The following is a 17641-nucleotide window of genomic DNA, read 5'->3' on the forward strand; positions in this document are numbered from 1 at the left end:
GTAATCTAGAGGCTTTTGCCTTTCATATAAGCCACTTCTGATACTAAATGATCAACTAGAATTCAAGTTATTATTTGTTGTTCCTAAAACTTGGAGAGGTGACAAGACTTTTGTCAGGTAGTGTATACTGTATGCATAAAAGTAAATGAAAGTTTGGCCAATTTCCAAATGGAAGCAATAGACTAATCCAACAAGGCCTTTTTTATCCCCCCTTAGAAATAATTAATAAAAGGTTTACAAAAAACTCACACAAGTAATAAACAATCTTGCCTCTTAAATACAAATTCATATTGTGGAACACATAGATATAGAAAACAAGTGCGTTATAGTAAATAAACCCCAAGACAAATCCCATTTCAAAATAAAAGCTTTTATTATAAAACTATAAGAATTAGGAAAGTTGCTACAGATTTCACCTGCTCATTTAGAAATGGCACATCTGAGAACTGAATGGTTTGACCAAGAACCCAATATTACACTCCTCTGAGGCGTCTGCAGCAACACATTATTCCCATTCCTCTGGGTGAGCCACATTTACACTTTTAAATAGTTTTGTCCAAAAGACCTCCGTCCAGAATGGTATGATACAACAAACTCATATCAGGGTTGTAATGATGCATATTAGCACACACTGATACTTTAGACCAGGAGTGCCCAAACTCAGTCCTGAAGGGCCGGTGTCCTGCATAGTTTAGCTCCAACTTCCTTCAACACACCTGCCTGAAAGTTAATAGTATACCTAGAAGAGCTTAATCAGCTGGTTCAGGTGTGTTTAACTGGGGTTTGAACTAAAATATGAAGGACACCGGCCCTCCAGGACAGAGTTTGGGCACCCCTGCTTTAGTCCAGTGTTTCTCAGGCACCTTCCAGGAGGGCCACCAGCTCTGCACATTTTCCATGTATCCTTAACCAAACACACCTGATTTAGATCATCAGCCCATTAGTTGAAAATGAAAGATGTGAAACAGGTGTGACAGACAAAGAAGACATCCAAAACATGCAGTGCCGGTGGTCCTCCAGGAACGTGGTTGAGAAACACTGCAAAAAAGGAGAGTTTACATAAATGTGAGATGTTAAGCAGCCAAATTATTGGTTTTCCCCGCTAATCAGAAAAGCCATAATTGTCAATGTTATGCTGTTGTGGTATAAAATGTATACAACACATCCACAACAGTAAGAACCACCCCATATAACCCCTGCAAAACAGAAAGCAACACATCCATGGGATTGATTTGTCTAGATCAGCAGCCAGTAATAATTATGCAAATACATTTGACCGTTGGGAGGAGAATGTCATCGAGCACCACTTTAGAGTCACTGCATCAAAGTCTAGCAAGAGTTTCCCTTAATCACGCAACACTGCATGGAGAAAATGGGAAAATGTGAAAACATGAAAAAACAGTTTCAGCCTGAATCAAAAATAAATTGACTAAAGTATAATGCAAATGTAGTGCACATGACCTCATGCTGTACCATACAGATTAAGGAAAGAAGTCAAAACTTAAATGTGAATAAAAATCACAGCTATTATGGCTGGTTGACCTATGGAGAGCAGCTGCAGTGAAGTTACTATTTCAGAGTTACTATTTTGTTATGATAACTGAATGACCTGCTTGGTGGAACCAAATCCCAACAAGTAGCACGGTAACATAAAACACAGATGAAAACATGCTAGTGCTGCACTTATGTTGATTGGACATTTTCATGTTCAAATTGCGCACACAAACACACACACACACACCTGTAACAGACATTACAATAAATCTAATGTGCCATTTCAGAAAAATTTTGCAAATAAAAACATCAAATGCATATGAAAAAATGAGCACCCAGCCTTAATTTACAGCGATGATAATCATACCTGCCTTTTTTTTCTTAAAAATACTCACATAAATAAACTATCAAGTTGAAATGGCCCAGTCTAACAACACCCTCTATTGTAACTAATGACTGAGGTAATGTGGCCCAAGTCAAATGATATGTTTAGGTATTTCCTTGATATGTAGTGCTAGTGGTGTTGGTGGGTAGAAAATGGCACTTTAAAACTCCATACCCAAAAAGCTGAGAACAACAGACCCGAAAATGACAACAATGGACTAAATGACCACACTTGAAAAGTAACAGATCATTTAAATCCTTTCCTCCCATTAGACTGGAAGAAAAACATACATGATTAGCTTAATAACCCTCTCCAGAGAACTTCTGCTCCATCGGCTGAGTGTTTAAAAACTCATAAACAAACACCAGCACTGTAGTGCCTCTCGTTAAGCTGAAACACTTTGGACTTTGAATGTCCTCTGCTATACACCAAATAAAAAAAATCCATTTGCTCCTGATATAGTACTGATCGACAAGTCCATCAAACCAGATTCAGGTAACAGCTAAATCCCAGCTGAGGTAGGTGTCCAGACAGTTCAGCTGCAGAGTGTCAATTCTGACCGACAGATTAAAAATAAAATATAAGCAGCCAATGGGATGAGTCTGCGATGCCACCTGAGGAGGTGGAAATCACTGTCAATCAGTCCAGCCAGAGAAGCAGAGGCTATCTGAGTCCAGCCCTCGAGGTCATCCATTCTAAACCTTGACACAGCCTGAAACACACATGCGCATAAATGGTTAAAAGCGATGCATCAACGGATAAATCAGAACATGATGAATTGATCATTCATTTTCAAATTATTTCTAGCCTGATCTCATGATAAAAAAACATAACTACTTTTCGTTTTGTCAGTTTAGCAGGAAATTCAGATCAGTCATGTGAAAATGTAAGATTTTAACATAGAGGTGTGGCACCCAACCCAACCGTCATTAGGGGATAAGCAAATGAACTAAGGCCCAATTCTATTTTTTTTACCCCTTGGCCCTTCAGAGTGTGAAAGGCTTCAAATTGTACGATCTCTTTCTTCATATGAGATTGACGATGGCGACTGCTGTAGTTATTCCAGTTGCGTTTTTTTTTTTTTTTGGTATTAAGGCCCAATCCCAATTCTACCCCTTAGCCCTTCCCCTTACCTGTCCCAATTCTCTTTAGCTTGAAGGCGTAGGGCTAAGGGTAAGGGGTGAATATCTCTTCGAACGAAGATTTTTCAGGACCACACTCGAAACCAAGGGGTAACAAAATTTCCCAGAATACACCAGCCACAAAACTCGGAAGTAAGGAGATCCACAAATTAGTCTTTTTTGTTATTATTACAACAAGCAAGCATTTGTTTTAATATATTCATAACCTTGTATGTGTTTTACTGTCATGCTTAAATAAAAAATTAATTAAAAGTGCTAAAATAAAAACCGCATAATTTCGTGATCTATAATCCATAATCTTAACTCCTGTATAGCAGTCCTACAACATTGTCACTCGATGACACTCAAATACCCTGTCAGAAAAGTCTAGTGGCTCTATAAATTTGGCAACAGTGTAAATGCACAGTATTTCGATCTTATTGCCACATTAGATCATTTTGATAACATAATATATGCCTTCAGTAATTTCCTGAAGATAAATACCTAAAAAAAATAACACAACTGGAATAAGTACAGCAGTCGCAATTGTCTGACCTTATATGAAGCAAGAGATCGCGATGACATATGATGACGTGTGCAGGTGCTGTAGTGCTGTCTAGAGCTGCACAATTAATCGAAAAAAGAACGCGATCTCGATTCGACCCCTTAGACGATCTTAATCCAGCATTTCTACGATTCTGTCAATCATATTTTCGAGTTCAGGAGAGAAGCAAAGGCGGCCGCACAAGTTCACATTGTTTTACATACGTTGTTTAGCAACGTGGACACTAATGGTGTTGAAAGAGTCACATACTGTATTTATAAGGTATAATTCACCCAAAAATACAATTTCTGTCTTCATGTAATGATGTATTCGCGGCCGCGAAATCACACATGACGTGAGCTGCTGACCGTGAGCTGTTACCACAGAGAGGGCGGGCACGCGCCTGTGAATGAAGTATACTTTAGTGAACAGAACCTGCATAGGGTATGAATAACAGGTAATAAAGTTGTAAATAACGTTCAGTTTGTGGAACACAGTGTATGTTTGAGAGCCGCGCTTGAATGAAAATGAAACCGAAAGCGTGCACATCATTTAAATAATCATATGGCATTACAGAGTTTTGATTAGACTACGACAAGCATTTGATATCCTTTTTTTCTTTCTTAGCGAACACAAAGTTTTGTGCATGAGAATAAACAGCAGACCTACATATGATATTAATGCAGTTTTTTTACCATGTTGGAGAAATAACAATAATAATAGCCCACTCATATTAACCTTTATTTTACATTTACAGAATCGTGCAGCTCTAGTGCTGTCCCATTTCTTAGGGGTAAATTTTGAAGCTCTTCCCCTTCACACTCGGTTTAAGGGCCAAGGGGAAGGGGTAGGGGTACAAAAATAGAACTGGAATTGGGCCTTTGCTTCAGAAAATCACTGAAGGCAACAAGATCTTGTTATCATAACCATATAATGTTGTTATATGTTTGTGCATCTCCTGACTTGCATGTGCAGCCATGCTGCCGTTGTAGATAGTGAATTCTGGGAAATTTTCTTACCCCTTGGTTTCGAGTGTGGTCCTATCTAGCCCGTCCCCTTAGCCCTACGCCTTCAAGCTAAATAAAATTGGTAAGGGGAAGGGCTAAGGGGTAGAACTGGGATTTGGCCTAAATTGTGCGAATGAGCCACTAAATCAAAAAGTTACAAATTGCCATAGCATAGTGTTGATATTTCACTTTCACGAGTGACCGCAATAGTTAAAAAATATGGCAAATGAGCAGGAATGAGCATCAAGGGATAGTTTATCATTTACTCATCATTCACTTGTCATAAACCTGTTTGACTTTCTTCAGTTAAACAAGAAGATATTCTAGAAAAAGCTGGAAGCCTTTGATTATTGACTTGCAATGTATTTGGTTAAGCTGACAAAAATTCATAAAGGTTTGGAACCAAATGATAGTTAGTAAATTCTTATATTTTGCTGAACTATTCCTCTAGATGTCAATCAATGTTGACTGATACTGCAAAATTAAAAATATCTGTAATATTAGTCAAACAATTAAACTAAAAAGAATTGCTTTTACATTCATTCCGAATTAGATGTGCGCAAGTATTAGGGCTGAACAATTCATCGAAGGGCAATTGTGTGCGCATTTTGTCAGTAAAGCTGGTTCTGTAATAAGCACTAAATCTCCAGCACATGCTTTCAGATGGAGAAGCATTAAGTCGTAGTTCACTGGCAAAATCTATTTAATCTTTCAAAAACTGGTCAATTTAATTGTGAGATTATGAAATCCAATATGAATTGCTCTGTGATAATGACAGCTGTTTGGGTCGTTCTCAGTGAACCACAGCTCTGTTACATCTGAAAACAAGTGAAAATAGCACATTTACTAACATTTTATCTAATGTAATCTAATGTGTATTTATACTGTGCTTTTATTGATCTTAATTCTTTGCATACAAGCGGGTGCAGCCATTTGAATCTTTTTGGAAAAAGTAGCCACAGGACAATGGCAACAGTGCGCTCATCACACACCAGCTATAGAGGGAGTAAAGAGACAGCGATAGAGCCAATTCGATGGGGATGATTGGGAGGCCATGATGGAAGCAATTTGGCCAGGACACTAGGGTTACATAGGATTTTTGATGACCACAGAGAGTCAGGACCTCAGTTTAACGTCTCATCCGAAAGATGGTCTCACTGACAGTATAGTGTCCCCTTCACTTTAATGGGGCATCAGGACTCATACAGACTGCAGGTTGAGCACCCCTTGCTGGCCTCACTAACCCCACTTCCAACAGCAACCTAGTTTTCTTATGTGGTCTCCCATCCATGCACTAACCAGGCTCAGCCCTGCTTAGCTTCAGTGAGTAACCTGTCTTGGGCTGCAGGGTTTACTCCATATTTACTTCATAACTTAAGTTGGGTGCAAAATAAAGTCTTCTGTGAGATGATTTTTTAGTCATGTGTTTTTCAGCCATCTTTAAGACAATCAATGAAAGGAGGTTTCCAGGGTTTCTTCTTTGTGAGTAGATATTTGAAGTCAGCCTTTGGAGATTTGCTATTGATATACACAACCATGCTTCCTTAACAAGATGTGCATGACAAAGCGCATATTTTGATAAATGAAGATTGTGTTTTTATTTTGATTTATTGTGTAAAGACTACTCAGAGAAAGGAGAGTGTTGTACGCATATCATACACACGGTTAATTAGTTTCGCTTTACAATTTTAGACTGTGAGTGTGCACTGTGCTCTCTTTTCTCTTTCTTTACAGTCGAGCAATGCTGGTTATAATGAGCATCATTTAACTTTCCTTGCTACTGATGTTTCTGACTCAACTACAAACTTTGCATTAATGTATGTGAGAAAGGGACAACATGCACACCCACAGTACTGATGCAATACACTCCTTGCTTTACTTATCAGATCACACACAGCAGATATACAGGCATGAATATTTGATTTACGCCTAACATTCTATTAATTAGACTCATTTTACAGACATCCCTGGCCTCTGAGATCTCCAATCGGTTCTGTTTGTTCTGCAGCTTGTTTCTTTGTCAAACTTCAGTTTGAGTATGAGCTCAGAATCCTGCCTGACACCTATACTTATATTACTGCTACTTTTTTCTGTAAAATTAGAAATTGCCACCATGTTTTTAAAAAATATTTAGCAAAAAAGGAAAACTAATACTACCCAAACGGAAAAAAAAGTTAATGATGTAAATAGTTGACTTACAAGCAATGAAACAAGTACATTAATCCAAGATATGAAAATTTTGGTAAGTGATGCTCGTTACCACAGATTTCCATTCTGATCCGATACGGAGTAAAATTCAGACTGGTCTCAGCAATCCTATTTCGATACTGATACATTGCAAATACACATAATGTGTCTAATACAGGGGTGCCCAAACTCGGTCCTGGAGGGCCGGTGTCCTGCAAAGTTTAGGTCTAACCCCAATCAGACACACCTGGGCCAGCTAATCAAGCTCTTACTAGGCTTTCTAGAACTATCTGTGCAAGTGTGTTGAGGCAAGTTGGAGCTAAAATCTGCAGGACACCAGCCCTCCAGGACCAAGTTTGGGCACCCCTTGTCTAATAAATGTAAAACTGTAGTGTGCATCAAATCATAGCTTCAAAACAGAGTATTTTTTATTTTATTAACAATAAAAAGTGTGGTCAAAAAAACCACAATAATATACGAGTTATATACAAACACACATGCTATGCCCCATATGGTCCAAAAAATGACAGGTGGACAAATCTAAGCTTGTTTTTAATAAAACAAATATAAATATGCATATAATAAATAATACTGCTAATGATAATAACAACATTATACTAAAGCAAATTTTTATGAATAAACTAAAAAATATTAACTTTTCTATTATTATATAAAATAAATAAATGAACATATATAAACACATACAGCCCCTTACAGTCTCTGATATGTTACTAATTACAGAATAACTACACACAACAGACATTTAGTCCTTATTTAGGTTCAAAAACAACACAAAATATAGCCTACAGTCAGTGAAAACCTCTCATATGTGTCTTTAATCTTCACCAGCACGTGTAACCTCTTGTTAGAAAATAATTCCATCATTCAACATGGTCCAAAGGGTGATGATAATAGTTAAACATGGCAGTTTGCTCACGTTTGCTGAAAAAATAATGTGCACCTTTTTTTCCGGCTTCTCTGTTTTTTCACGCTTCACTCTCACGTTTGTCAATTTGTGACAGGATCGGGTTTCGAAAGCATGTCAATAATCAAGCGCAAGTTATTATCATTAGCTCAAGAAGTTTGTTATTTCAGATATAATGTTAGACGCGCGGCGAGCGCATGCAAGATAGCAAAACCGCCCGTGCTTAAGACTGGCTCGTAAAAAACTACGGGGCACAGGGTGGACTCCGCTCTCCTTTTTGGCTTTGTGACTGTTCATCAAGACGACGACAAGGTTTGTTTGAGCCCGGGTCGACCATGGTTTTTTATTATATGTATATATAATTCCGCTATAATCTCTCGCTGTGTGTTTCAAACATGACGGCTCCTTTGTTTTCATTATGGCTTGTTGCGTGAGCGAATGATGTATCTCTGTAAGCCAATAGCGTTCAGCTGCACGTCTAGCTCCACCTTCTGGTACCCTTTCTCGTGTTTGGTACCCTTTCGAAAGGGTGCCGAAAAAGTGGTACAGTACAGTTCGGTATGCCTTTTGACAGTGGAAACGGCCATAAAAGCGTACCGAACCGAACCATACCGTACCACTCAGTGGAAATGGGCCAAAAGGGGTGCAAATGGATTTGCCATTTAAACAACGTAGCGGAAAACGAGAAAATTAATGTTGCGTTGGTCTGAAAATAGCAACACGTTGGGGCAAACAAGTCTTGCGCCTTTTTGCGCTGGGTGTATGATAGGGCCCAGACATTTTAACATACATTTGGTGTATTTGGGCAAGTAAAATACACAGTGCCTGAGAGAGGTTTCTGTGGGTGTGCACAAATAAATTTGTGTGTCAGTGCAGCATGACCCAATCATGAATATCACAATTCCTCCACTGTCCCAAGTGTATTTGGCATCTTGAAACATTAGACTTCAGTCAAGCCCAAGTAAAAACACATTATAGTTTGTGACAAGTACAACTTTTAGCTGATTTGGAGATAAGTACACCTACTCTAGTTATTATACCAGGCAACACTCCAGATCTTACCCTTCGCCAGTGAGCGCACAGCAGGACTGGATGTGCCATGGATGATCCTTGATGGAGCTGAGTGTCAGGTATTTGGAAATCTCTGCTGCTGACATACATCCTTTCATGTCTTGCTTATTAGCAAAGATCAACAAAGCAGCTTTGCGCAAATCCTGAGTGTATGAGGAGAGAAAAGCGTATACATTAAAAAGGGCTAGGAGATTTGGAGAGATGGGTTTGTAGATATGTTTCACATTTATATTTCACAACTGTATGCATGTGGTGTAAATGTTAAAGCATTACCTCGTGCGCTAGCATTCTGTAGAGCTCTTCTTTTGAAATGGCCAGTCTCTCTCTGTCCGTACTGTCCACTACCAGTATGATGAACTGCCAGAGAAACACACACACACACACACACACACACACACACACACACACACACACACACACACACACACACACACACACACACACACACAAAGAAAGAATTATCATCAGATGTCAGGCTGCATACTACTACTGCACTAGCATTCAGAGGTGGTTTCTAACTTTAGCAAGACCACAGAGTTGTTTGTTGCTCTGCACTCATGCCCTTGGTGTATCTATGATCTCTTAGAGCGAGTGCTCCTGAATAAAGCTCGGCAGCAGGGCCCCATCTCAAATCTGACAAGCACACTTTCTGAATAAAAGGCAGGGGGTCTCGCCATTCAAGCCTCTTTGAACTTTGAACTCGGAATCAGACACCAGCTGCTAAGGTCTGGCAGAATTACCGCTGAGCACAACTGTTGTCCAAGCTATTGTTCACATCCGACTGAACACACAGCTGTTACTCTGAAACTTTCTTTAAAGATTAGTTTGCCTATGTATTGTTGGCTGCTGGTTCAAAATACCAATTTATATGTCTGAAAGCTTTCTTGATACAACTGGTATATTTTTTATGAATATTTGCGAATATGGATGGATGTATAAGAACTTTCTCCTAAAAAAAATATCTGACTAAAACTATCAATATAGCAAGTTTGTCCTCTGAAAGATGGTGTTGCACAACCCAACATTACACAGGTCAGTTGCAAATAAATTATTAATTGACAATACAAAAATAAAAATGGATTGTTGAAGCATATACACAGTTTTGTGGACAGTATGATTGTTTTTACATATTTATTTAGCAAAGATGCATTTATTCATCTTATTATATTAAAGACACATCATGGTTTACACAAAAACATTCAGCAACAATGGTATCGACTTTGATAACATTCAATGTTTTTTGAGCACCACATCAGCAATTCAGCCTGATTTCAGATGGAAAAGCGGTCTTAAAATGCAATTATGTCTTGACAGTATTATTGTTTTTATGGTTTGAGCTAATAAATGCAGGCTTGGTGAAGACTAAGCTGCTTTGACACAATCTACATAGTGAAAAGTGCTATAGAAATTAGGATGAATTTAATTATACATACAATATATTTAAACTATTTCACCAAACTCAAACCTTTTGAACAACAGTGTTTGTTTTCCAACATCTTTTTCTGTGACACAACAAGGGAATAAAGTGTATTGTACAACGCGCTGCACAAATAAGACTAAATAACATCACGCCATATTGCTCATGTGGAAGATGTATATTCAAGTCATGCATCTTGGTTCCAACCCTCTTCATCTTTCTCTGTTAAGGATTTCCTGTCCACTCTATGAGGTCTCTCTGAATACAAATACTGGTTTAAAATAAGACACAGGAAATTCATCTTCTGCTTCTTCATTGAAGACCCTGACTTCCCCCATTTATTTTCTCCCTCTCTACCACATCTGCGAGGACATATTAACAGCCTGGACAACCACTCACAGCAGCTTTATGCGTTTCAATTTCACCAGTCTGGAGTCTTTTCTTTTAATAATATCAACAATATTGTGCCTTTTTTCTGCTACACTGAATTGAAAAGTGTATGCAGTCCTAAGTTCTGTCAACACGGCGTGTCAGTGCTTTTACCTCAGTGTTGGAGTAGTACGTGTTCCAGGAGGAGCGGAGACTCTCCTGACCACCAATATCCCACATCAGGAAGTGGGTTTTCTTCACCACTATTTCTTCCACATTGCTGCCAATCGTAGGAGACGTGTGCACCACCTCATTCATTAAACTGCACAACAAAACAGCTTGAGATAAAACATACTGCAGTGATTGATTAATTACCACACAAAAACCTTGTTTACATATCTGTGCACACAATATTGAAATATATTGTTTTGTTGTGCTGTGTGCTGCACATTATTTACCATAATAAAAGAGTCCCCAAATGTGTCTTGACTATTTAAATGACAACGGCTATTTACAACAAAACAACCAGGGCCAGGTATGAAGCTGCATAGAGTCCTTTGTTTTTTTTGTGTATGAATTGAACTCTAATAATAATGAACAATAAAAAATTAGAAGCTAAGATAGACCAATAGTAAGTTTTATGGATATTTAAGCATTTCTCCAGAATCAGGTTCAGTTTTGTAATATCAGATTCGCAGATGAATTGTGGCATCTTATGTTTGTTAAGAATTAAGAGCAAAAAATACACTGAAAAGAATATGTCGAATATGTCGAAGGAGAATTGACTCATTTGTACACATGTAAAGCAACTAATTCTGCTTAAATGAATAAACTTGATTTGAAATAAAATCTATTATTTAATACAAGTTTAGTTTGTTAAGAAATAAAGATGAAGTCAGAGTTACGCACACTTAGATTAAGCACTAGGGCTGCTCAATATAACATTTCAGCATCAATGTCGCAATGTGCGCATCCACAATCCAGGAGGTACAAATCACATTTGATTTGTAGAGTCACTGCTAAGTTTAACCATAATAGAGTGAAGGTTTATCATTAGCATGTTTTTAAGACCAGTGTAAAATATTTAGGTCCAAAAAATGATGTTTGGCGTTGTAACAAAGATTAATTGTATTTACATATTTATACGACTTATCAAAAGACAAACAAACAAAAAAAAAACACGGTTTTTCTTACTTGAAGTGTTTGTCTTGTTTCTAGTCCTAGTCCACAGTGAAAATAAAATTATTTTACTCATGGCATTGGCAGACAATTTTGCTTTGTTTTAAAGAAAAATACCTTAATTCTGACTTATTTCTTCTGAAGCTGAAAACATAACGCTATTTTTTTTTTATTACGTGATCTAAGCATTTAGATATTCGGACAAGAAATGGGACAAAGCAAAGTAAGAAAATCTTTTTTTTTTGCATTGTGATTTTTCGATTTCTGTACCCGAACACTGTTAGACTCCCCAGAGAACTGCCAAATAGAGTTATTCAAGCATCTTGTGAAACTATTCAGGTCGCAATGTAAAATTCGCAGAAAAATAAAATAGCGCAGTATCAGATTTTTCTAATATCGTGCAGCCCTATTATGCACCAAATACTTCACTGTACTGTGAAAAAGGGTCTTAATTCAATACATTAATATACTACATTATAACCTTATGAAAAAAAGTTATGAGTTGTTTAATTTTTTTCACAGACTGTTAATATTACTCTTGCTGCTGCTGTTATAAATGCAATGTTGAAACCTGAAGATGAAATTCACCATGAAAGACTACTTTATGAATGATTTATTTTTTTTAATTAAATATTATTTAATAACATTTTATTGAATTTTAAATTAAATAAGAGTGAATTAAAAGCAATCGACAAGTATAATAAAACAAGTTTGTGTCAGTAATTATAAAATGCTTTGAATCAAACAATCTCTAAAGTAAATAAAATATTACTTTACTTACAACTGATAAAGTATAGTTGTTTTCCCAGCGTTGTCCAATCCCACAATAATCACCTTGTGTTCTACGAGAAAAAAAAAATGTAAAAATGGTCAAACCAATAATTCAAGAACAAACCTAAAATGAAGAATCAATTCTTCTCAAGAAATAATACTAAAATCTGAATGTGAATAGAAGATGACATAAAACCTAAAATAGTGCAATCTGTAATTTGTCAAGTTTGTAGCATTAAACTGGGGTTCATTGTGTTAGCTGTGCTCTTTCTTCTCATTCATAGCGTCAAAGTTTGTGGCTCTCAGCTCGACTAACTCCTAGACAATTGGTCAAGCAATACCATACAAACAGCTCTGCATGCTTGCGTAACAGACATGATTAGATAAACCAGTGATGCATTCATTATCAAAGCTTAATCTGAGAAGAACCTGACAGCCCGTGCGTTCTTAAAAACAAAAGATATTTATTGGGATCTAGGGCTGGGCGATATGGCAAAAATGCAAACTCAATATGTTTTTCCATATTGAACAATAACAATACATATAAATATAAGTTGTTAAGGCTTCCAGTTTTAAAAGTTATTATCCCAACAATGACTGATGCATCAAAAATTAGAGGGTTCAATAAATTACAAATTAAAAATATATTGTTTATTAGCAAAAACGGATTACACATTTGGCCTTAAATTAAAACAAGTTCTTAAATGGATTCAGTCAGTGTTTTTGTTTTATAAAGTAAATTTGTAATTTAAGTTAAAATTTATTTGATTCTTTAGTTTATTCTGTTTTTCTATGCCATTGGAAACACGTTTTTTATTATTAAATATTAATTTTATATTAATCTGACTGGTTAAAGCGGTGGTTGAAGGTTGGGAAAATTAACCAAAATGAGCATCACTAGTTTTCACAAACCATTGACAAACATTCTAGATCGTTTTAATCTGCTCCTTGTCACACCTCAGATAGCCAAACCAGTTCCATATAACAGAATTCAGGTTGCCTTTTTAGTCGATAACTCATTCATCTTTGAATAATAACTAATAAAAATTAGTTTACTTTCATCACTGCTTCCTCTCATTATTTTTAGATTTTTGTCGTATTGTCGAGTTTGTTAGCAAAGTGTGGTAGGAAATCGTCTTTTTTATTGGTGAAAGAGAAAGAAAGAAAAAGAAAGAAAGAAAGAAAGAAAGAAAGAAAGAAAGAAAGAAAGAAAGAAAGAAAGAAAGAAAGAAAAAGAAAGGAAAAAGAAAGAAAAATAGAAAAAGAAAGAAACAAAAGAAAGAAAGAGCAATAAGAAACAAAGAAAGAAGACAGAAAAATAAAAATAGAAAGAAAGATAGATAGAACAGAGAGAAGTAGAAAGAAAGGGATAAAAAGAAAGAAAGAAAGAAAGAAAGAAAGAAAGAAAGAAAGAAAGAAAGAAAGAAAGAAAGAAAGAAAGAAAGAAAGAAAGAAAGAAAGAAAGAAAGAAAGAAAGAAAGAAAAAAAATCAAAAAGATATACAAGATAAAATAGAAATTGAAAGGCAGAAAGACTGAAAAAAAGAAAGAAACAAAGAAACAAAGAAACAAACAAAAAGAAAGCAAGAAAAAAGAAACAAAGAAAGAAAAGACAGAGAAAAATAAAAATAGAAAGACAGACAAGACAGAGAAATAGAAAGAAAGAGATAAAAAGAAAAAGAAAGAAATAAAACAAGAAAGAAAGAAAGAAAGAAAGAAATTCTTGTAAGTAAGTGTGTCTAACAGAGAGCACATCTGGATTTTTTTCACCTCTGAACTGTAATGTGAACTACAGGAAGCAGGACTGCAAAACTCATGATATCTCTGACAGCTCCACAAAGACTTTCACAGCTATTACTTCCTCCAGGATGACCGACCCTAATTATACTTCTGTAGGCCTCCAGCAAAAAGACCACAGGACAAACTCAAGTCACAAAGAGACACGGTTTCTCAAGACTACAGTTAACGCCACCCACAGTTTTTGGTGGAACTTCTCAAAACAAACTCAAGGACAAACTTAGCCTAGCTTTAAAGTGCTAGTCCTTTAGTGTAAAGCTGTAGCTGAAGGGCAAACGCTACAAACATTAATGTGAGCATTTAATAATCAACAGTACCAATAGGTTTCATAGTTATATTTATTTGTTTTTAATCTGATGAATATCAACAGTGAATTTCAAGAAATGCTGAATGACCATAGGAATGTGTCAAAGAGAGGAACGCACGGTATAATGGAGTGACTGGTCCTCTTCAGGACAGTAATCCAGGGAATTAGGGAAGAGAATGAGATTACAATGGTAGAATTCCTTCTGTGTCTAAGTAGGCCAGAGTTATCCTGCTTTCTCCTGAGAGCTCCTCCTGGACCAAGAGCAAATCTCGGCATCTAGCCAACAGGACTGGCTAATTCATTTGAAATGAACACATACAGAAAGCCATATTGCAACAACTAACTGAATATGAATGTAAATAATTTGGTGTCAGAAATGGCTGAAACAGCATACAACAATCCTGCACAATAATAACAACATCCATTCCAGTGTTGAATTAACATCTGTCTGACATTACAACAATCTGGATCTAGTTAGGATGTTCGTCATGGGACAAAAGTGCTAAGAAATGCAAAGAATTTGCCATTAAGTTGTTCACTCACTATCAATGCGAAACTTCACAATTACAAAAATATGCACTCAGGTCAAAGTTAGAAGACAATGAGGCATACTAATATAAAATAAAATTGCCAATAATTGTGTGTCCTGAAGGCTGGATGTCTTGGTCTGGAAGAACTGATGGCTGAAGCAGGCAAACAATAGGGGAGGAAAACGGTTTCCTCACACAGCTTTTGTTTGCCAGGTGGTCATGACGGCTGTTTCTCTACACAAAAGCATTTTCAATTCAAATCAGTTCCTTTCATTGTTATCGCACAAGTTGAAACTGATAAATTGACCCCTCTCTGTCCTCTGGGCCTACATTGTGAATGACACATCTGTCACAGCAGCAGTGAAGGCATATTATAAACACATGTCAGAAGTGTACAAATTGTCTTTGTTATAAAAGTTTCACCTCTGGATAGTTGTAGGCAGCAAATATTCATTCATAGCAAGAAAACAAAAGCTAAATAGTAGTTTTCCCCTATGCATTGGTCAGTTTCTTCAGATTTTGTGCTATTTTACTTCCATAACATGTCTTTTTCCAGACAACAGAAAAATAATAATAAAGATAATAATACAATTATTCTATCCTTCTCATCTTCTATTCCTTATGTAGATTTAAATAACAACACATGTGACACAAACATCACTCTTGGTAACTCTTCAATTTAGTTCTTTTTAAAAGATTAATAAATGTTTTGTTAATAATTTGTTATTAACATTATATATAAAGATCTGGTAAAAATGACACACCAAAAAGCCCATCTCAGATCATCTGTAAAAACCCTTAACTCCAATATATCAACAAAATGAAGCAAGAGCTACTGATCCTGCTTGATCTAATGTTCAGATTTCAGTTCAGGACATGTATGCAAACGTGAGTAATGTGTATACTGAATCAGATAATGCCTCTTTTGAATATGTAAACATATCGGACTTTTAATACCTTACAAACAATAGTGTTTTTCTTTATTTTTTTTTAACCCTGCTCACCTGTGGGTAATAGGGCCCTAAACACTTGTTAACTGCCAAAAATGACACTGTGTGGGCAACAAAATGACATTACAAAAAAGAAAGAAACGTGTACCATATGGACACCAGGATTATGCAATGTTTTTGGACATTGTACAAATGTAGTACTGTAAAGTATTGCATGAACATAACATGTAGTGATCTCTCAATGTTTTTTTATCAAAGTGACTGACAGCGTCATAATATAACTACAAGAGCATTATCCTGATCAAAAAGCGTCAAGTTTGAGCTAGATATTGCTCAGATATAAGTTACAAGTGTGAGACAGATATATTAAATCTGTTTCAACAAGTGGACAATACTCAATTTCGGTGAAATCATTTGAGAGACATTTAAAATGACCCATCTGTTACCTTCACCACTATCGTATCATCTTCTTGATAGTTACTCTTGGGCTACCGAGAGAAGATAACGGACCGCAAAAACGACAAACAACAGTTACAATTACAAGAAAAGAAAAAAAAAACATATTTATATTTTAAAATACAAAGGAGTATTAAAGGTAAACGTGTCACTAGGAGCCTATAGATTTGATACCATTAGCTCGACGCCTCGGATTTAAAACGAGCTTACTAGCATATTAACATTAGCTCAGTACGCCTGAGTATCAGCAATAATAACAGAGGGGACGACAGTCAAAAACACCGGCTACAAAATCCGACAGAACCCCATCTCTTACCTTGATTACAAAAGAAACTCCATAGTTTGGCAAAGATTAGACCCATTTCTCTGGTGGGTGAGAGGCCGTGTCCAGCGAGGGCTAGTTTTGCGGAGAGGCCTACAGCAGCTGTCCGTGGAGCCGTTATTTCTTTATAAACGCGCTCTCGCCATGCGGCTACGAGCACTCACCACACGCTCTGTGTCTGTCCGAGTGTCCCTCTGTCTGTGTGTGTTCGCGGTGTTTTCACGCAGGTAAGACAAGCAGCTCTTCTTTTGTGCGGTCAGATCAAGTGTGCCACAGACGCGAGTGCGGCGGATACATCGCTACCCAAAACACAAGCGTCTTCTTCAGTTCCCAGATCACTCCGAGCTCATCCACATTTTCCTTGAAGACAAATTAAAAGACGGCTCTCCTTGTCTGGACACACGGGTATAAATGGTATGACAAAAGAGCTCAATGGAGTAAACTTGAGGCACACGGAGTTCACGGCAGCATGCTGCTACTGCTGGATAAAAAATAAAGCGATCACTCTCCCTGTGGTACACACACACTCAAGAAACACACACACACCATCCCCCATCCGTGTCAGGTTACACGTGTGAGGATCATGACGTGCACAGATCCAGCCCACAAGTGTCACATCCATACATTGTTTTGTACTGAAAATTGAACCTATATTGAATGTACTGAATAGCAAACAAATTGTGATTATATCTTACTTTGACATAGATATACTATAGCCTATTACTGCAGTTTTTGTAGGAATACAACAACTAGCAATTTAAACAACCCAATATTTACCCAATAAGTTTTCTACAACTGTATATTATACTA

General features: G+C 36.8%; 1 protein-coding gene across 1 annotated transcript; it reads right to left on the reverse strand.

Annotated features, from left to right (window-relative positions):
- Nucleotides 1-349: 349 nt before the first annotated feature.
- arl8 (ADP-ribosylation factor-like 8) lies at nucleotides 350-17366 on the reverse strand. Its single transcript, XM_056461959.1, has 6 exons — nucleotides 16826-17366; nucleotides 12481-12541; nucleotides 10695-10842; nucleotides 9008-9091; nucleotides 8726-8877; nucleotides 350-2591 (listed from the first exon to the last, which is right to left on the reverse strand). Exons 1-6 carry the CDS (start codon nucleotides 16869-16871, stop codon nucleotides 2543-2545), a joined length of 540 nt encoding a protein of 179 aa, XP_056317934.1. The 5' UTR covers nucleotides 16872-17366; the 3' UTR covers nucleotides 350-2542.
- Nucleotides 17367-17641: the final 275 nt, after the last annotated feature.

This window comes from Danio aesculapii, chromosome 7 (assembly GCF_903798145.1).
Source record: "Danio aesculapii chromosome 7, fDanAes4.1, whole genome shotgun sequence".
NCBI lineage: Eukaryota > Metazoa > Chordata > Actinopteri > Cypriniformes > Danionidae > Danio > Danio aesculapii.

Coding starts and splice junctions, on each gene's coding strand:
- arl8 (XM_056461959.1), bottom strand. CDS start 16,871: ATGGGTCTAATCTTTGCCAAACTATGGAGTTTCTTTTGTAATCAAG. Junction 10,843..12,480: donor ACAACTATACTTTATCAGTT/GTAAGTAAAGTA, acceptor TTTGTTGTGCAG/TTTAATGAATGAGGTGGTGC. Junction 9,092..10,694: donor CGTACTACTCCAACACTGAG/GTAAAAGCACTG, acceptor TTTCTCTGGCAG/TTCATCATACTGGTAGTGGA.